We start from the raw sequence: 22,225 nt of genomic DNA on the forward strand, positions 1-22,225 counted from the left end.
TACAAATAAAGCAGCCTTTGCAAACATACAGGGCTCCCCAGCATCATTTTTAATATATTTTCTGTTTTTATTCACATAGTCAGTGGATTTATTATAACAAAACACTAGCTAAAGGAGTTTTGCAGGAAAATGTAATTGATGGCCTATCCTCATTAGTCTAGGATGGGCCTTCAATAGCTGATTGGTAGGCTTGCAGGGGTGCTACAATTATCCAGCTTGGCCACTACACAATGTACAGGTTCCTTGGCTTGCCTAACCTCAATAAATATTGATGGCTTATCCCAAGGATAGACCATCAATTAAATTTGCTTGGAAAACCCCTTAAAATGCCATCATTAAAATAGCACTTTCCAGAATTGGAGCAAGGTGTTTTGTCTTTTGGGCCAAGAATCAGTTTCCTGCCTAAGTCCTTAATCTAAATACCCTGGCTAAAGCAGGGTGACTTGTTGACACCTTCGGTACCTAGCTTCTGGGGCACATGCCTCACCAGCCACCCCTAAAAATGTGCCTGAGCAGTTCTTTCATAAATTAAAACATGCCACATGAACAAACCACAATAGAGGACTAATAGTAATTTGCATTACTTTAACTATAATGTATTTAGTGTTTTAGAAGAGTGTTTCAAGACTTTCACCCTTAATACATAATCTATATGACTAATGCATATGGAGAGGGAAACATCACATGATGACAAACCCCGGCACATAGTTCCTAATTTATTCCTAACATTAAATTTTTGTTGCTTTTATGAGTTTGAGGTCAGTACTCATTTTATTGAGCTTTCCATATTTTAACAGATAAAGGCTTTCCCTAATTGCTACCATAAAGATTGCAGAATTTCTCAGTAACTTGTAGTATTACTATTTCCCTTTATTAAAACTAAGGGGCCCAGGCCCAATCCTAAAATATAGCCCTATATGATTTTCCTCCTCTAATAAACTTTATAGTGGATAGCAAAGTGGAAGATATTGATGTCTGTTTGGATCCGGAGTGAAATTTAAATGTGCTTTATAATATACCAGCTAACAAGCTGATAATCTCTGATTTGTATTTGGCTGCTTAACTATAGTTAAGAAACCAGTGAAGCGTAGATAAAGGAATTTTATGCAGACATCGCTTCCAGGGTTAGTTTTGAACTCAACAGATGGTAAAGGCACCAGAAAAAGGCCAAAAAAATTGGAAATCCTCCTTCTATGAGCTTGTGTTGGCTGCTGTTAGACTAAACCGCTGCAATATATGGCCTAATAATTTCCCAGTGGGCCAATTGACTGCAATGGCCCAAATGTAGTTTAATTGTGACTATGTTTGGTCCGTTTACCAAATGTATTCCATTTCTGTGCGGGACTCAACAACATGACAGATCAGGTTTATAAGCCCCCACACAGAAATGAGAAACCTTTGAGAAATGGACTGTACATAGCAAGTATAAGACTACCTTCAGCTTGATAGGTTGCAAATATATGCACTGAAACATGACAATTTCACAATTACTGTAACTGTAAATTTTAGTACAACCTTTTTTGCTACAAATATGACTTTATAGTTATATGCATAATTTGATGTACTGCTGAAAAACATATCTCCTTTCTAAAGGATAGGGGATACATTTTAGATGGCAGGGGATCCGACCGCTCGGATCCCCCGCAATCCCCTGTACGAGGCACCAGCTCGGCAGGACTCCTGTAAAAAACAGCGGTCAACACGCCCCCTCCATATATCTCTATGGGAGAGCCGAAAATAGCCTCTATTCAAATGGCTCTCCCATAGAGATTTATGGAGGGGGCATGTCGGCTGCCGCTTTGTGCGAGGGTTTTGACACAGTGCTCCAGGGGTTATAACTTATCCCCTATCCTTTAATTAACTTTATTTAATTGATTTGTTTAACCAGTCTTATTTATTTGGTTATCTAAATAACTGTTGGCTAAACAATGAGATATGTTTTGTAAAGTTTACTCATTCAACTTTAATTAAAAAAAAAAAGTACCTCTTTAAACATCCATTATAAAGTGATCAGTAGACAATTGACCATATTAAAAGAGAATCTGACACCCTGTTCACCCACACTTAACCCAATATTCTGGGTTATAGTGTGAGTGAACAGCTTTACAATGAGGGGTCACTTACTTAAATCCATTCAGTATATGTAGAGTTCTGGCACTGTTATCTTCAGCTGCATTGAGCTCCAGCGTGCAATAGTGGAAGGGAAACTGCTCATTCAACTCCCATGCCTCCTCTATGTTCCCCATCTGCCCCGTCTCCTGTCATTAATATGCTAAGGAAGGCCGCGGGTGAGCCCACAGAGAGCAGAGTGCAAGTTAATTGTATAGTTTATGTTTACTTACATAATTGTAAGTTTATGTGTATATATTTTTACTGAAAACAAAAAGAAATTACAGTGATCAATTGTGTGCAAAGCGTGCAAAAAATTACTTGTATAACTATAAATGTTTACTTGTATTACTACTGTGTACCCTTCATTTCTTTTTTGATGGTTCAAATGCTGTTGCATTGTAATCTGGAAAATACATGATGTGTATGGTATTGATTACTGTGGTCCATTATTAGCATTCACTTACTGATGAGAAAGGGCATTACAAGAAAGTACTCCAGGCTGAAAATGTATGAACTGTTCATATTTCTGGACTGGGTTGATTCCCATTTAATAATAAAATAATAATTTTATATTATCAATTATGGTCCATGTCCTCCAAAAATCTGCTGTAACCATATCTTCACTTGCTCCACCATACAATAAATGCAGCACCTGTTCAAATGTTGCAACTGTTCAATGTGTACAAACTTACACTTAAAGGGGGTATTCCAGGGAAATACATAAAAAAAATAGGCTCAGGAAGGTAGTGAACTTAATTAAACTTATACTTACCTTTTCCGCTCCCCCACAGCTGCTACTTCCTGTGTTCGAGGTCAGCCTACCCCAAACACAGGAAGTGCTGGACATCAGGACATAGCTGTGGGAAAATGACGGCTGTGGGGAAGGAACCAAGGTAAGTATTGTTTTGTTTATGTTCATCCCTTGCCTGAGTCTATTTTTTTTCTCCAGAATATTAACAAGTAGGGTACAACAAATTCTCAGTCTCTGCAAGTACACAAATCAGAAAATTATATGACTTTTTATTATACCAAAGAGATACTACATTTCCTTATAACTAGGCAAATACTTTCTTCAGTAGTATGCATTCTGTTAAATTCAAGGATTCAGTAAGAATAACCTGTTACATGTTCCATTGAAAATGCAGTCTAATCTGCAGGCTTCGTGTGATAGGCAAAGAGGAGCTGAGCAGATTGATATTGAATATTTATAAATTGAAAACTATCTGGCTTTCTAGACATACACCGTTCTTAGATGTGTCAATATAAAAGTTTTATTATAAAAATAAGGTCAATAAGTAAAACATTGTAATAGGTATAAATGGTCAGGGCTCTTGCAAAGGCTAAAAGAGCATGAGCTTAAAATATACTTAGCAAACAAACACCATAAATGTACTCCCTTAATCATATAAAATCACAATACATAGGCAAATAGTAAAACCGCTGACCCACCATGTTAAAATATAAAGTAAATAAATAACATAGCTTATATAATAGAAAAGTTCATATTATAAATAAATCCATGCAGTTAAACTTCACAAAATATTAACGTAATAGCTTCTAATATGCACTAAAAGTTGAAGAAAGTCTATCCTGCTCAGAAGCCTGCACAGCATTAAAGGGGTACGCTGGTAGAAAACTATTTTTTTTTATCAAATGGTGCCACAAAGTTAAAGGGGTACTCCGGTGCTTACACATCTTATCCCCTATTCAAAGGATAGGGGATAAGATGCCTGAGTCCCGCAGCTGGGGACGCCCGCGATCATGCACGCGGCACCCCGTTTGTAATCAGTCCCCGGAGCGAACACGCTCTGAGCTCAGTATGTCAAAATAAGACATCTTGCTAATTGAGTTCTAGGCACTTTGAATAGCGATTGTCGCTTTATCAGTGTATCACCTGGGTGCATTTCTTGACCTTGACTCACCCCCTTCTTCAGTAACTACAACAGGTACCTATGCACATCTGTGCATGCACTTGAGGCTGTGGGGTTTGTACAATTAGCACACATTATACTGGTAACTGTTACGCCGAGCGCTCCGGGTCCCCGCTCCTCCCCGGAGCGCTCGCTTCACTCCCTCCGCTGCAGCGCTCCGGTCACGTCCTCTGACCCGGGGCGCTGCGATCCTGCTGCCAGCCGGGATGCGATTCGCGATGCGGGTAGCGCCCGCTCGCGATGCGCACCCCGGCTCCCCTACCTGACTCGCTCCCCGTCTGTTCTGTCCCGGCGCGCGCGGCCCCGCTCCCTAGGGCGCGCGCGCGCCGGGTCTCTGCGATTTAAAGGGCCACTGCGCCGCTGATTGGCGCAGTGGTTCCAATTAGGGTTTTCACCTGTGCACTTCCCTATATTACCTCACTTCCCTTGCACTCCCTTGCCGGATCTTGTTGCCTTAGTGCCAGTGAAAGCGTTCCTTGTGTGTTCCTTGCCAGTGTTTCCAGACCTTCTGCCGTTGCCCCTGACTACGATCCTTGCTGCCTGCCCCGACCTTCTGCTACGTCCGACCTTGCTTCTGCCTACTCCCTTGTACCGCGCCTATCTTCAGCAGCCAGAGAGGTGAGCCGTTGCTAGTGGATACGACCTGGTCACTACCGCCGCAGCAAGACCATCCCGCTTTGCGGCGGGCTCTGGTGAAAACCAGTAGTGGCTTAGAACCGGTCCACTAGCACGGTCCACGCCAATCCCTCTCTGGCACAGAGGGTCCACTACCTGCCAGCCGGCATCGTGACAGTAGATCCGGCCATGGATCCCGCTGAAGTTCCTCTGCCAGTTGTCGCTGACCTCACCACGGTGGTCGCCCAGCAGTCACAACAGATAGCGCAACAAGGCCAACAGCTGTCTCAACTGACCGTTATGCTACAACAGTTGCTACCACAGCTTCAGCAGTCATCTCCTCCGCCAGCTCCTGCACCTCCTCCGCAGCGAGTGGCCGCTCCTGGGATACGCTTATCCTTGCCAGATAAATTTGATGGGGACTCTAAGTTTTGCCGTGGCTTTCTTTCCCAATGTTCCCTGCATCTGGAGATGATGTCGGACCTGTTTCCCACTGAAAGGTCTAAGGTGGCTTTCGTAGTCAGTCTTCTGTCCGGAAAAGCCCTGTCATGGGCCACACCGCTCTGGGACCGCAATGACCCCGTCACTGCCTCTGTACACTCCTTCTTCTCGGAAATCCGAAGTGTCTTTGAGGAACCTGCCCGAGCCTCTTCTGCTGAGACTGCCCTGTTGAACCTGGTCCAGGGTAATTCTTCCGTTGGCGAGTATGCCGTACAATTCCGTACACTTGCTTCAGAATTGTCCTGGAATAATGAGGCCCTCTGCGCGACCTTCAAAAAAGGCCTATCCAGCAACATTAAAGATGTTCTGGCCGCACGAGAAATTCCTGCTAATCTACATGAACTTATTCACCTAGCCACTCGCATTGACATGCGTTTTTCTGAAAGGCGTCAGGAACTCCGCCAAGATATGGACTCTGTTCGCACGAGGCGTTTCGTCTCCTCGGCTCCTCTCTCCTCTGGTCCCCTGCAATCTGTTCCTGTGCCTCCCGCCGTGGAGGCTATGCAGGTCGACCGGTCTCGCCTGACACCTCAAGAGAGGACACGACGCCGTATGGAGAACCTCTGCCTGTACTGTGCTAGTACCGAACACTTCCTGAGGGATTGTCCTATCCGTCCTCCCCGCCTGGAAAGACGTACGCTGACTCCGCACAAAGGTGAGACAGTCCTTGATGTCTACTCTGCTTCTCCACGTCTTACTGTGCCTGTGCGGATGTCTGCCTCTGCCTTCTCCTTCTCTACAGTGGCCTTCTTGGACTCTGGATCTGCAGGAAATTTTATTTTGGCCTCTCTCGTCAACAGGTTCAACATCCCAGTGACCAGTCTCGCCAGACCCCTCTACATCAATTGTGTAAATAATGAAAGATTGGACTGTACCATACGTTTCCGCACGGAGCCCCTTCTTATGAGCATCGGATCTCATCATGAGAGGATTGAACTTTTGGTCCTCCCCAATTGCACCTCGGAGATTCTCCTTGGACTTCCCTGGCTTCAACTTCATTCCCCAACCCTGGATTGGTCCACTGGGGAGATCAAGAGTTGGGGGTCCTCTTGTTCCAAGAACTGTCTAAAACCGGTTCCCAGTAACCCTTGCCGTAACTCTGTGGTTCCTCCAGTAACCGGTCTCCCTAAGGCCTATATGGACTTCGCGGATGTTTTCTGCAAAAAACAAGCTGAGACTCTACCTCCTCACAGGCCTTATGATTGCCCTATCGACCTCCTCCCGGGTACTACTCCACCCCGGGGCAGAATTTATCCTCTCTCTGCCCCAGAGACTCTTGCCATGTCCGAATACGTCCAGGAGAATCTAAAAAAGGGCTTTATCCGTAAATCCTCCTCTCCTGCCGGAGCCGGATTTTTCTTTGTGTCCAAAAAAGATGGCTCCCTACGTCCTTGCATTGACTACCGCGGTCTTAATAAAATCACGGTTAAGAACCGCTACCCCTTACCCCTCATCTCTGAACTCTTTGATCGCCTCCAAGGTGCCCACATCTTCACTAAATTGGACTTAAGAGGCGCCTATAACCTCATCCGCATCAGAGAGGGGGACGAGTGGAAAACGGCATTTAACACCAGAGATGGACACTTTGAGTATCTGGTCATGCCCTTTGGACTGTGCAATGCCCCTGCCGTCTTCCAAGACTTTGTCAATGAAATTTTTCGTGATCTGTTATACTCCTGTGTTGTGGTATATCTGGACGATATCCTAATTTTTTCTGCCAATCTAGAAGAACACCGCCAGCATGTCCGTATGGTTCTTCAGAGACTTCGTGACAACCAACTCTATGCCAAAATTGAGAAATGTCTGTTTGAATGCCAATCTCTTCCTTTTCTAGGATATTTGGTCTCTGGCCAGGGACTACAGATGGATCCAGACAAACTCTCTGCCGTCTTAAATTGGCCACGCCCCTCCGGACTCCGTGCTATCCAACGCTTTTTGGGGTTCGCCAATTATTACAGGCAATTTATTCCACATTTTTCTACCATTGTGGCTCCTATCGTGGCTTTAACCAAGAAAAATGCTGATCCCAAGTCCTGGCCTCCTCAAGCAGAAGACTCCTTTAAACGACTCAAGTCTGCCTTTTCTTCGGCTCCCGTGCTCTCCAGACCTGACCCTTCCAAACCCTTCCTATTGGAGGTTGATGCCTCCTCAGTAGGAGCTGGAGCTGTTCTTCTACAAAAAAATCCTTCCGGGCATGCTGTCACTTGTGGTTTTTTCTCTAGGACCTTCTCTCCAGCGGAGAGGAACTACTCCATCGGGGATCGAGAGCTTCTAGCCATTAAATTAGCACTTGAGGAATGGAGGCATCTGCTGGAGGGATCAAGATTTCCTGTTATTATCTACACCGACCACAAGAACCTCTCCTACCTCCAGTCGGCCCAACGGCTGAATCCTCGCCAGGCCCGGTGGTCTCTGTTCTTTGCCCGATTTAATTTTGAGATTCACTTTCGTCCTGCCGATAAGAACATTAGGGCCGATGCTCTCTCTCGTTCCTCGGATGCCTCAGAAGTTGATCTCCCTCCGCAACACATCATTCCACCTGACTGCCTGATCTCCACTTCTCCTGCCTCCATCAGGCAGACTCCTCCAGGAAAGACCTTTGTTTCTCCACGCCAACGCCTCGGAATCCTCAAATGGGGTCACTCCTCCCATATCGCAGGTCATGCGGGCATCAAGAAATCTGTGCAACTCATCTCCCGCTTCTATTGGTGGCCGACTCTGGAGACGGATGTTGGGGACTTTGTGCGAGCCTGCACTATCTGTGCCCGGGATAAGACTCCTCGCCAGAAGCCCGCTGGTTTTCTTCATCCTCTGCCTGTCCCCGAACAGCCTTGGTCTCTGATTGGTATGGATTTTATTACTGATTTACCCCCTTCCCGTGGCAACACCGTTATTTGGGTGGTCGTTGATCGATTCTCCAAAATGGCACATTTCATCCCTCTTCCTGGTCTTCCTTCTGCGCCTCAGTTGGCTAAACAATTTTTTGTACACATTTTTCGTCTTCACGGGTTGCCTACGCAGATTGTCTCGGATAGAGGGGTCCAATTCGTGTCTAAATTCTGGAGGGCTCTCTGTAAACAACTCAAGATTAAATTAAATTTTTCCTCTGCATATCATCCCCAGTCCAATGGACAAGTAGAAAGAATTAACCAGATCCTGGGTGATTATTTGCGACATTTTGTTTCCTCCCGCCAGGATGACTGGGCAGATCTCCTTCCATGGGCCGAATTTTCGTATAACTTCAGGGTCTCTGAATCTTCCTCCAAATCCCCATTTTTCGTGGTGTACGGCCGTCACCCTCTTCCCCCCCTCCCTACCCCCTTGCCCTCTGGTCTGCCCGCTGTGGATGAAATTTCTCGTGACCTTTCCATTATATGGAGAGAGACCCAAAATTCTCTCTTACAGGCTTCTTCACGCATGAAGAGGTTCGCGGATAAGAAAAGAAGAGCTCCCCCCGTTTTTTCCCCTGGAGACAAGGTATGGCTCTCCGCTAAATATGTCCGCTTCCGTGTCCCTAGCTACAAGTTGGGACCACGCTATCTTGGTCCTTTCAAAATTTTGTGTCAAATTAATCCTGTCTCTTATAAACTTCTTCTTCCTCCTTCTCTTCGTATCCCTAATGCCTTTCACGTCTCTCTTCTCAAACCACTCATCCTCAACCGTTTTTCTCCCAAATCTGTTCCTCCCACTCCTGTTTCCGGCTCCTCGGACGTCTTCTCGGTCAAGGAAATTTTGGCTGCCAAAAAGGTCAGAGGGAAAAATTTTTTTTTAGTAGACTGGGAGGGTTGTGGTCCTGAAGAGAGATCCTGGGAACCTGAGGACAACATCCTTGACAAAAGTCTGCTCCTCAGGTTCTCAGGCTCCAAGAAGAGGGGGAGACCCAAGGGGGGGGGTACTGTTACGCCGAGCGCTCCGGGTCCCCGCTCCTCCCCGGAGCGCTCGCTTCACTCCCTCCGCTGCAGCGCTCCGGTCACGTCCTCTGACCCGGGGCGCTGCGATCCTGCTGCCAGCCGGGATGCGATTCGCGATGCGGGTAGCGCCCGCTCGCGATGCGCACCCCGGCTCCCCTACCTGACTCGCTCCCCGTCTGTTCTGTCCCGGCGCGCGCGGCCCCGCTCCCTAGGGCGCGCGCGCGCCGGGTCTCTGCGATTTAAAGGGCCACTGCGCCGCTGATTGGCGCAGTGGTTCCAATTAGGGTTTTCACCTGTGCACTTCCCTATATTACCTCACTTCCCTTGCACTCCCTTGCCGGATCTTGTTGCCTTAGTGCCAGTGAAAGCGTTCCTTGTGTGTTCCTTGCCAGTGTTTCCAGACCTTCTGCCGTTGCCCCTGACTACGATCCTTGCTGCCTGCCCCGACCTTCTGCTACGTCCGACCTTGCTTCTGCCTACTCCCTTGTACCGCGCCTATCTTCAGCAGCCAGAGAGGTGAGCCGTTGCTAGTGGATACGACCTGGTCACTACCGCCGCAGCAAGACCATCCCGCTTTGCGGCGGGCTCTGGTGAAAACCAGTAGTGGCTTAGAACCGGTCCACTAGCACGGTCCACGCCAATCCCTCTCTGGCACAGAGGGTCCACTACCTGCCAGCCGGCATCGTGACAGTAACTGATATCATTTTCCAATAATGAGCATTTACTGAACTTTCTCAAGCAAAAAATTAACAAAATATACAATATATAATATATTTCTTAGGCATAGATAGTAGCAGATTTTATATATTTGTTAATTAAAATGACTTACAATGAAGATTGTAATATTTGTAGTCCATCAGTTTTTACACAATACACTGTATTACTTAATAAAGTAACATATTGAATCAAACAGAACAGAATTTCTATGTGAGTATATCCCTAGTAATGCCCCTCCAGCAGAAGTTTCACTGAGATGAAACACAATTTACATTTAACCAAGCAGGCAATGCAGTTGGTGTGAGCAAAGTATTGATATTCCTTACCGGACTTGGTTCTTCCTTCATTTCATGTTTTGTTGGTTCCCTTGTGCTTCTTATTTTTTCCTCATACCAGGCTACGTGGCGGTTTTATTCTACTGATTCCAGTCGAACATACCTGACAGCCACCTGGCGATATTATGAAAGTATTCTTCCACCTCTCAGGCATGTATCAATGCTATGAATGATGAATAAAGCCATGACTTGTACTGGTTTACTAATCTGCTTTTCAATTTTGTTTTATCCCCTGCTCCCCTCTGCCTTGTTTTCCTTTTTTTTATTATATATCCTGCACGTAGTGTGTATGGCGTAGTTATGCGGCTGATGAGAAATCGGTTTCCATTGCTACCTGGAAGCCTCATTTGAAGGCCTTGCATACCTGCAGCCCTACAAAGTAGGTACAAATATGGCAGCTGGTGTTGTTCGTGATGTCTGTTTAACCTATAGAACACTAGTATTTATGTTGGTTTGTCTCTTGACTTTTTTACATGACAGTCCTAAATTATAATGTATGCTAATAAACCAGACCATAATCTCCAGGCTCCAAATTAAAATCTAATTTTCAAAGATAATAACAAAATAATATATCTTTCTTTTTTTGTATTACAACATATTGTTATTTGTTGTATTGCTTTATTTTACAAAATGTTTATCAGTGTGTTAAAGGAAACCTGTCACTAGTTTCATGCTGCCTGAACCATGGGAAGCATGAAACACTGACAGACTTTGCTATTACAATGATCCATGATTCACTTTGAACAGCTGTGTCATTTTGGAGTAAGCATAGCTGTAACTTCAGCTGGGAACAGAGCTCCCAGTCATTAGGGTGGTCCCTGGCCCTGATCTGTCCCTACCTGTGTATAGCGAGCGTTCTGTCAGTTATGGCCAACAGACCAAACCAATGACTTGGAGCCATGCTCCCGGCTGAAGATACAACTGTGATTACTCTGAAAAGGTACAGTCTCAGCAGTGAATTAAAGATTTTTGTAATAGGGAAGTCCATCAGTGTTTCTTGCTGCCCATGGTTCTGACAGCATGAAACTATGGACCGGTTTCTTTTTAAACACTTGATGAAAGCTGTGTTATGACATATAACACATCCCTAGTGTAAGGTTTTAGCCAAAGAGGCATTCCCTAGCCCTTGAAGTTCTGAGAGCTAGAATGCCTCCTTGTTCCTCCCCCCTTCCCTGTTCGATTGACAGTCAACTGGAAGTCACGCCTTGCTTCCAAATCTCACACCGACACACAATCTGTATGCACAACGCAGGAATGAGATGTGGAAACCGGACTTGGCTTCCAGCTGACTTTCAATTAAGCAGGGAAAGGGATAGGAGGTGGACGGAGTAGGTGTTCCAGCGTTCAGCAATTTAAGGGCATGGGAAAGGCTCTCTGACTCTTTGCACCAGAGAATAAACAAATTTTTCTATGCTATGGAAACAAAGACAGACATAAAATGTACCATGTGTCTTCTTTTCCTAACAGCTATGTGACAGTGTCAGTAGTTTAGAATGTAATTTGCAGCTAACAGATTTCCTTTAAAACTTTCTGCTTTTAAAATTGATAGATGACCTTTAAAGCCAGGTTCACATCAGCATTGAGCGCCGTTCAGAGGAGCTCTACTAGCTGAGTCCAATTAAATTATGTGAGTAAAGAGGAGGAAAAATTCTGCATGTCCTAATTTTTTCTCAACTTCTGTGAAACAATGGACACTAGACCAAAACCCAATGGACCCCATTCAAAGTCAATGAGACCCGTCAGGTCCCATTGGTGTCCATTGTGCAACAGACTGTCCAGGTCCGTTGTTAGGGACTGACTCTGCAACAGAGCTCAAAGCTGATAAATCTGGCCTAATATTGTTAGAATGGTCTATACGAGCGTTTCAAAATAAAATTCATAGTCGTATACTATATAAGAGAAGCTCCAATTCTGGTAGATGTAGAATTTATGCGAATAGCATCCAAGTGCCTTTCTATGGTAATAACTGCTGTTAAGCAAAGTGTTAGAGAAACTAGACCAATACCACACACTTATCAATGAGATGGCTACTATTCAAAAAGTGGCCCTCCTACGCTATACCATCCTACTGTAATGTTTTTTTTTCTACTAATGCCTTTGGAGTGCCTACCTCATTAATAGGATGGCCCTAACAATTGTGCCAGTCCTTATCCTACTAAAGTGCTGGGACTAGCAAAGTCAAAAACAGTAGTACAAAGTACAAAAGTCTGGGAGCAGGTCAGGATACAATGGATAACACAGACACAACAAAGAGCAATAACAAAACAGAGAATGAACAGACAAATAAAGAGATGTCAGACAGGCTAAGTCAAATTCAAGATAGCAGCACAGATTTATAAAGCAAAGTAGGTCTGATCACAAGCCAAGGTCTGAATTTACAGCGATAAATATAGCAAAGTACAAGACACGAGCGTGTGTAATAAAGTAACCTCTAACACAGGCAATGTATAAAGGTCTGACTCAAGTTATATAACCCGCTTGAGGAGGGTGTGTCGTCCTCGTCCCCTGATTGGCCCAGGTGTTGTCACAGCAATGGGAGATGCAGCAGTCAAGAACAGAAATTTCCTCCTCACAGTCTACAATCCATAATGGTTTATTTTTCCATCAACAGAGTCATATGATGGCTTGTTTTTTGGGTGACAAATAGTTTTTTTTCTTGGCACCATTCATTTTACAATATAATGTATTGCAAACAGATGGAGATTGTTTGTTGTGTAAAATAAAAATAAAAAAAAGCTGTTGAGTGATTGTGGGGATAGGTCACATCATACTGTACAGATGCCATGTTAACTTTACAACTATACCAAATTCATATAGTTTTGAACATGTTTTATTACTTTAAAAAAATATATATATTTTCAATTGCTTTGCACTGGCATATTCTGACCCCTATAACTTTTTTATTTTTCCTTTTTTGGTTAGATGGAACTTTTTAATTGCTTTTCAGTTTTTTCCATGATCACAGCTAATATAATAATTATTATTTTATCCATTATTAGAGGGGAAAAAAAAGCAGCTCACTTCAGCAAATTAAACAAACACTATAGAATATCAGTCATTAGATATGCATCATAAGTATCATCATTCTCTATATCACTTTTTCTAAATTAGTATGCACTGACCTTTATTTAATAACAGGAAAGACGACTGACTATTTTTGTCACAGCTTTCTCTGCCAGACACAGATCCAAGTCTTATATGTTAGTAAGTCAAACTGATTTCATTAACTATTTGATGCTGCACATTGCACATACCTCTCCACAAAACCAATTTGAGAACCTATCTTAAGGCAGAGCATGGCTATGTAGAAATAACAAGTACATTTTATTGTGCTTTTGATGTTATGAATTAACATTAGTGGTGTACATACAGTAAAAGAGTCCCATCATGTAGTTTACAAAAAAAAAAAACTACCAAACACCAAAACTTCCAAGTGTATTAAACTGTTTGCTACCCAGCACCACTAGGAAAATTACCCTTTTCACAACACTAGTAAAATGTTCAACACATGAGATGTGACATGAAAATGGATTAGAACTCCTCCAGATATTATGGTGCACTCAGATGATACAGTCAAGTATAGATGGGTATACTTTTGCAGTGTTGCTCAAAACTAATAATTTTACGATAATGGCCGTATCACCGAGTCACACTACAAAGAGGTGAATGGACAAATTGCCATTCTCTGATTTTGCTTTGCAACTCTCCAATCCAAGCAACTCTCCCTTTCCCGAAAGTAACTAGGGATATTAACCCTAATCAATAAATGAATTAATTTATTATTTATAGGAATCTTGGAAGAAACTCATAGTTGGTGGGCAAACAAAGATAAAACAATGATATCTACTTACTATGAGTTATGTTGTGTTCAAGCATCAACCCATCTCATGATCCATGGTCCATAGTGCCTAGCGGTGACATGATGTAGATTCATAGTTGTGCAATTATACTATATCAAGTTTTGAATGGATTGGGAAGATTTTTCAAGACCTGAGCAGAGGAAAAGTTGCCCAGTTTCCCATACCAACCAAATTGCTTAATTTATTTTTCAAGAAGAAGCAATTTGATTGGTTGCTATAGGCAACTGGTAAACTTTTCTTCTGCACATTTTTTGCCAAATCTTGCCAGATGTCACTATATGGTAATGTAAATAAATGTCAATACACCAAGGACCACAGGGACTTTTAGCCCTTAACACACAATATACCACCAAAGATATTAACCCTCAATACACCATACACTATCAGTCATATTAACTGTTAAAAAACATTTTAGAGTTCCAGGAACATTTAAATTAGAAAAATCCTATACCACCAAAAAATCTAAAAATGAACCCTAACATCTTGACTATACCCTAGACTACATGATTATTAACCTTAGAATAGCTGAGGTTGCAGTAAAATAGTTAACCCCAGTAAAAGAAATTGTGTGGAAACAAGGATTGCATTGGTGTTCAGTGTTTTATGACTTGTCATGAACACCTTTAAATATATGTGGTTTGAGAGTGCATTGCAAAGAGTCAATGGTATACGAAAAACTGTGAAAGGTTATAAACATTTGATTTTCAAACACAGATTTGTCTTTCAGTGAAGTTAGTTTAGTTAATCTGCCAGACACAGGGAAAGCATACAAAACCAGACACTCCTATGACAGTAGGCCCTTTTTTGAAAGGAGTTATCAAGTTGTTTTGTATATATATATATATATATATATATATATATATATATATATATATTTTATTTTTTTTATTTTTTTTACACCAACTGGACGTTGTTATTCTACTCATGACATTGTGCATTTTTGGCCTGGAAGATTTCCAGCCTCTGATAACATGCATCGGAAACTATCACCTATCTGTGTAATAAATACAGTACATTCTTTTGTCATAGTTTTTTTTTTATATATATAATTTATAATCAGACATTGTTTTTTTTTTTTTTTCCCCATTAAACTAACAGAAGTGATATTTACAGGGGGGAGCAAAATGGAAACTATACTGCCAGAGTTTTGTGGCCAGATATATGCTATCAGTAATACCATTTTTGCCGTTCAGGCCGGAATCACACATGCTTTGTCGTGGCAGCTTATGTGACAGTTTTTCATATATTACAGGTTTTTTTTTCAACTCCAACACGAGTGGATACAAAAGAGAAGTATCAGTCTTCCTCTTTTGTTATTTTGTATCCACTACATTGCATCATCGGAATATTGCATCAAAGCTGGTACATGAACAATTAATGCTTATGGGATTTCGGCCACAATGTTTTCTTCTCAAAATTCTCAGTATGACCCTTGTGTTTATGTACCCATAGACCTCTGTGTTAACAAGAAAGAGCACAAACAAGTGCATTTTGCATGACACGTCATTGCAGCAATGCTATTTACATTCATTTTAACTGCTTTGGGTGGAAGTACGCTTTAGGGACTTATGCACCCAACCATATTACAGATCTGTGTGGTTCAGATCCATGATATGGTGCCCATTGCTTTCTATAGGACCATAATGTACATGTTTAGTTTAGTATAATATAAAGCAACACTAAATACATCTTAAAAACATTAATTTGGAGCCTAGGATATCAGGTCTTTGGAAAGTACCTATCAGGTACTGTGGAGAGTGATTGTTGGACAAACACAAATACAGTATACAGTATACCAAGTGTAATTAAATACGATCAAAAAAAATAATATATATATATATATATGAACCACATACATTTATTTTCCAAATTGTTTCTTAAAGGACAACTGTTAATTGTCTTAAATCTACTTCATCACTGCAGATACTTTTATTCTTAGTAAAAGTTTACAGCTTTCTGTAAAGTATTTGTCAGCAATGCATTTGCCTCACTGAGTGCTTTGCCAGTCTGCTGTGATATGTACTGAGCATGCTGCATGAGGACTGTGGGGAAAATATCTGTTGTGTGTTTGCTTCAGAGCCTTGTTGCTGCTGTTTCAGCTACAACACATTGTATGTTGTGTGTCCTATAATCAACAACAGTTGCATTTCCTATTGTCTTACACAATGTTTAGATAACATACCATTAATAAAGTTTGCTTAATTACATTGTTTTCCATTCTTTTTCATTAACTTATACCTGAAGGAAAGAACAAGGAGAGACATCTGGAAGGTTTGTATGAAAATTATTTATTTTCAATAGGAAAAAGTGAAAAGTAAAAATATATATAGAGGCAAATTAAAAAATGTTGCAGTATCTTGTAATACCTTTTTTTTTATTGGACTAACAGAATTTTGTAGACTGCAAAATTTTTTGATTTGCATCTGCATCACTGGACTAATATGGCTACTTAAATATATATACGGCTACACAATATATATATATATATATATATATATATATATATATATATATATATTACATTTTATATGCAGGATGTAAATTTTAAACATAAAATTGAAGGTCCTGTTTAACATATGTCACAGAACCTAAAGAGATACGGTACTCAAGCATTTTAACTCTTATCTCCTGAATGGCACCCAGCTCTCCTCATTCACAGATTGGTTTCAACACACTCTCCCCATGCATTCTCTATGGGAGTACCAGAGACAGCCGAGTATAGTGCTTATGTATATCTGGCACTCCCATCCATAGAGGTGAATAGAGGGAGCATGTTAACTCCACATGCACAAGGAGAGCATAGGCGTGATTAGACACTTTTCTGTTGATAGGGGACATGCTGTAACATACTGAAGAACCCCTATAAAGAGTCCCTGTCATTTAAAAAAAAAAAAAAAAAAAAAACTTCTAGCATTTCACACATAGAGACTTTTCATAAGTTTTGATCAGTCAAGGTCTCCCACCAATCAGAGTCAGAGACCCCCACCAAACATTAGAATGAGCAGGGAGAAGTGCTATTTTACTATATGGCCCTATAGACTTATAATAGGCCCATCTAGTGAATCAGGACTGAGATTGCTGTCAGCACTCCAACCAATTCAAACTTTTGACAGTCTCTGTGAAATGTCAATTATTTTTTTTTTTTTTTTCAATGACAAGGACACTCTTATCTCTTATCCCATTTTTGCCTTTTTGAATTCCAAATCTAAAGACTTGTCTTTTTGGCTGTGCAGTGCCACAATGCAAGTTTCAGTCACATTAGAATCAGCTTATGGGTAAAAACTATGTCACCTGGGTGCATGATTTTTTATATTTTTTTGCTCTATTATGAATAATTAAAGTCAATGAAACCTTCATTTTAATGTGCCTCAAATGTGACTTTTAAGTTACCTTGCAGCTCCTTCCTAGCATTTTACAGAAATTATTAAAGGGAACCTGTCAATAGTTTCATGCTGCCTGAATAGCTCCTTTATCAAAACAAGTTTGTATGGTTTATTTTGAAAGGCTGGCCCATTTGAGAATAATCTTAGTTGTAACTATGAGGTCGATTGGCCAGCCCTGACTGACAGATCTATCTATATTCATATAGTGGGAGATATATCAGACCTTAATGATTACTCTCAAACAGCACAGACACTCAGAGTTAATGACAGATCATTGTAATTCGAGCAGCATGAAACTAGTGACAGGTTTACCTTAAATAAATTAGTATAGTACATGATGCAGACTTTCAGCCCCAATGAGTCAACAGTCAACACAATGAAAGTCATATAGGTTGCTAAAGATTACACTTTTAAAAGTTTTTAAAGGGGTACTCTGGTGGAAACTGGTTCCAGGAAGTTAAAGAGATTTGTAAATTACTTTTATTAAAAGATTTTAATCCTGCCAGTACTTATCAGCTACTGTATGACACTCTGCTGACACCTCTGTCCATGTCAGGAACTGTTCAGAGTAGGAGCAAATCCGCAAATCTCTACTGCTCTGGACAGTTCCTGACATGGGCTGAGGTGTCAGCAGAGAGCACTGTGGTCAGACTGAAAAGAATAACTCAACTTCCTCTGGAACATACAGCAGCTGATAAGTACATGAAGGATTAAGATTTTTTAATAGAAGTAATGTACAATATTGTTTACCTTTCTGGCACCACTTGATTTGATTTTTTTTTTCCCACCGGAGTACCCCTTTAAGGGTTTATGTACATTGTAACTTTATACATGCTTGAACAGCTGGTTTTAGTATAGATTTTACTTTGCCTAAATATCAAATGATTCATTAATTATTAATATATTACAATTGTTGACATTTTTACATTCCTATATTATAAATGTGAGGCTGCATAAACTCTAAAAACATTGTATTACAAGGCTATAATAAGCAGGGTTTTTTGCAGTATATGGTCTGTGAATAGACTTTATGAAACAGCCCGAGAGCCTGCTTTAAAGAGAACAAGTCCAATAATGAGTTGATACTTTTCATTACATTACCTGTTCCTAATTACATTAATATACGATGCATTCGGAAAAGTCTTCAGACCCATTCACTTTTTTTTTTATATGCGGCCTTGTGTTAAAATAAAAAAGTAAAAAAAAAATCACCTTTTCCCCATCATTCTACACTCATTACCCCATTATACGAGAAAAGTAAAAACAAAAGGTTAGACATTTTTGCAAATTTATTGAAAAAGAAAAACTAAAATATTGCATTAGCATCAATATTTAGACCCTTTACTTAGTTGAAGCACTTTTGGCAGTGGTTACAGTCTCTAGTCTTTGGTATGATGCCACAAGATTTGGGAATTTTCTGCCATTATTCTTTTCAGATCTCCTCAAGCTCTGTTAGATTGGATGGGGACCAATGGTGGACAGACATTTTCAGATCTCCTATTGAGGTTCATTTGTGTTTAAGTCATGGCTCTGGCTAAGCAACTCAAGTACATTCAAGAGTTGTCTCTCCTGTGTTGTGTTGACTGTGTGGTTGTCTCATTGTCCAGAGCACTCTGGATCAGGATTTCCATTAAGAATATCTCTCTATTTTACTTTATTTAACCCCTTTCCTCAAACCAGTCTCTCTACCCTAGCCACTGAAAAACATCCCCACAGCATGATGCTGTCACCACAATGTTTCTTTTTTGGGATGATATTGGGCAGGTGATGAGTAGTGCATTGTTACCTCCAGACATGGCGCTTAGAATCAGTTCCAAAAACTTTAACCTTGGTTTCATCAAACCAGAGAATCTTACAGTCTGAGAGTCTTTTTTTGCAAGCTCCAGGTGGGCTTTCATGTGTCTTTTACTGAGGAAAGGCGTCTTTCTGGCCACTCTGCCATAAAGGCGTGATTGTTAGAGCTCTGCAGTGGTAGTTGACATTCTGGAAGTTTACCCTATCTGCACAGAGTATATTTGGAGCTCAGCCAGAGCCAGATTGAGAACTGTTCTTGGTCCCCTTTCACACCAATGCCCTTCTCCCTCAATTACTTAGTTTGGTTGGGCAACCAGTTCTAGGGAGAGTCCTGGTTATTTCAAACTTCTTGCATTTAATTATGGAGGCCACTGTGCTTGGGAACCTTTAGTGTACAGTTTAGCAGAGTCATGGGTGTGTCCTTCCAAATTGTGGTCAATCAACTGAATTTACCACAGGTGACTTCAATCAAGGTGGAGAAATATCTATGAGTAGGGTCACACGTGCCATATTTTGCTGCGTATTTGCTGCTGTGTATTTTGTTGCGGTGTATTTTGCTGTGTATTTTTTGCAGCTTATTTTGCTATGGGTAGGAAAATATGCAGCAGCAAAATATGGCACATTTGACCTTACCCTAAAAGTGATCTGAGAGAGAAATCAGAGGACCCCAAAACAAAAGTATCATAGCAAAGTGTTTTTCTACTTGTGTTCATGCGGAAATTCTAGTTTTTACATTCTTTTTTTTTAACAATTTTTTTACTTTCTCATTATAGAGTATTGAGTGCAGATTGATGGGGGAAAACTTTTTTTTTTTTTCTTAACCACAAAGCCTTAATATTAAATTAGAAAAAAGTTAAATGGTCTGGAAACTTTCCATGCCGAGCAATACTACATGATAATATAACTCTAGATGGTGCAGTATTATTTTATATTTATACTTTTTTTTTAGTTAGAAGAATCTAGCTGTATGTTTTATTCATTGATCTTAAGAAACTGTATAACTAGGACAATACCTGTCAATATACGTGATAGACCATGAAGATTTTATAGGGAGATCCCTTAAAATGTGTAGATGCTGTCATCTTCCCACAGCAACAACAGGTTTTTATATGGAATATTGCAACTAGACACAAAGCCAATACTCAGTGGACCCATTCTAGGTTTGTAGGTTGTACTGATGGGAAAACAAGTTTAAAGGGGCACTGTCCTCATGTCATAGAAACATATCAGTATGATCAGTAGAATGGGCCAGGAGAAGGGCATGCTTAGCTAGACCGTCTCATAATGGAAGTCTATGGGCCACCATGTGCTTTTCTCCCCTGCTCTTTCTAGTGTCCCTAGGACATATCCATTTTAATGACAATGTACACTTTGGTAGAAACAGCTACCTAAGATCATCACATGATATCTTTTGCCCAATCAAACCAAAGGTTAGTCCACATCTCTATTCTTGTTTGTAAGGTTTTTGGATTTTGCAGCAAATTTAACTAGCATCACATGATATTTATAAACCCCCTAACAGTCACATTGAAAGAAACCCTGAAAGAGACCCTTTTTGTGTTGTGAATTTATGTCTCAGTGAATATAATTGGTATATAATTCATGTCCCTTCAGTGCAGTTAAACCCCAGTGCTGTGATAACTTTTTTGGGATGCATACACATTTATGATAACATAACATAGCTTTTTTTTAGCTTTTTTTGGTGTTTTGCATTTTTTGCAACATTTACTATGCAGGATAAAAAAAGATTTTTATAACTTGGGCAGTTGCAGATGGAGCTATACCAACTATGTGTAATTATTAGTCTTTTTGTAGAACCAATAATAAAGCATTTTTCAAGAGGAAACCATTTAGAAGCCATAGGCAACACTGACCTCAGCATATCAGAGAGGGAAAAAAAGTTCTTGGTTGTGGTGTCAACAGGCAACTTAATAAGTACAGAAGTGCTCATCATCTCACTCCTTTTCTGATACAAAACAAAAACAATATATGTGACAATCAGGGAGCAATACACTTACTGATAGATAAGAGGGAGATAACAAAAACTAAGGTCAATGTAACCCCTAATGTTCAGTTGAGACTAGTGTGCTCTACATTAGGTCCAAGTCGTGCATAAACTTTAGCTGGCATTATCAAAAGGCACAGGCTTTTTGATAAATGCTGACCAGATGCACCTGGTGTACACTTATGCACTGCACAGGCAAAACAAAATCCACAATCAAGTGTCTGATTGTGGAAGAGGGGTTGGACCGCTGGTACCCCTTGAGATCCCCTGTAAGGGGCCCTCAGGAACTAATAAGTCCTTTGCACACTCTGGCCGCCACCTTCCTGGACGAACGCTAGTGAAAGCACGCTCACCTAATCACCGGTTGAGGTGGGACATATCTGTGGCCAGTGATTGGCTGAGTGGGCAGTCACTTGGATTTGTCCAGGAAGGTGGGGGACAATCTGCTTCAAGGACGTGTAAGTAGCCAGAGCCCTGTACAGGAGATCGGGCGGTCCCACTGGTTAGATTATCACATCCTCCCCACCCTTGCAATCTGACACTTATTTCCTATCCTTGGGGAAAAGTGTCTGATAAGTTCAGCTCCCTGGAGTACCCCTTTAAGCATGGTGATTTTTTTTTATTTAGTTACGTGCCAATAAAAAAAGTTTTAACCTGCTGTCTTTTTTATAATATAATATTAACCACTACCCAAGTTCCCAGACATAGATATTTTCCTGTTTTACCTTACTTTCCAGCTTTCAGACCCATAAAAATCCACCAAGCACCTCATATAGCTGGAACAATTCTGATATATGTTGTTATTACTACAAAATTAGATTTGAAGATCTTGTCTATGCCTGTGAATTTTTTGACAGATAATTTCCTTACTTAATTATTGATACAGGTAAGGCTTCTTTCACACTGCCGTTAGGACACGGCAGTGTGACGGCTGACAGGGGGACCCAGGGAGAATAGCGTTCCCACTACAAAATAACGGCACCCAATGGACCCTATTATAGTAAATGGGATCCATCAGGACCCATTATTGCCCATTGTGCCCCATCCCGATAACGGCCCTT

At 41.2% G+C, this 22,225-nt stretch overlaps 1 protein-coding gene across 5 annotated transcripts in view; it reads left to right on the forward strand.

The window, feature by feature from the left end:
* KCNQ5 (potassium voltage-gated channel subfamily Q member 5) overlaps positions 1–22,225 on the forward strand; it is a 638,117-nt gene that overhangs the window by 518,903 nt on the left and 96,989 nt on the right. For 4 of the 5 annotated variants that reach the window (XM_056565866.1, XM_056565867.1, XM_056565869.1 and 1 more), the window contains exons 8-9: positions 10,407–10,501; positions 16,227–16,253. In XM_056565866.1, coding sequence (XP_056421841.1) covers positions 10,407–10,501; positions 16,227–16,253 — 122 coding nt within the window. The remainder of the gene's footprint in view (positions 1–10,406; positions 10,502–16,226; positions 16,254–22,225) is intronic. The other variant, XM_056565871.1, reaches the window with a different exon arrangement.

Source organism: Hyla sarda, chromosome 3 (assembly GCF_029499605.1).
Source record: "Hyla sarda isolate aHylSar1 chromosome 3, aHylSar1.hap1, whole genome shotgun sequence".
NCBI classification, from domain to species: Eukaryota; Metazoa; Chordata; class Amphibia; order Anura; family Hylidae; genus Hyla; species Hyla sarda.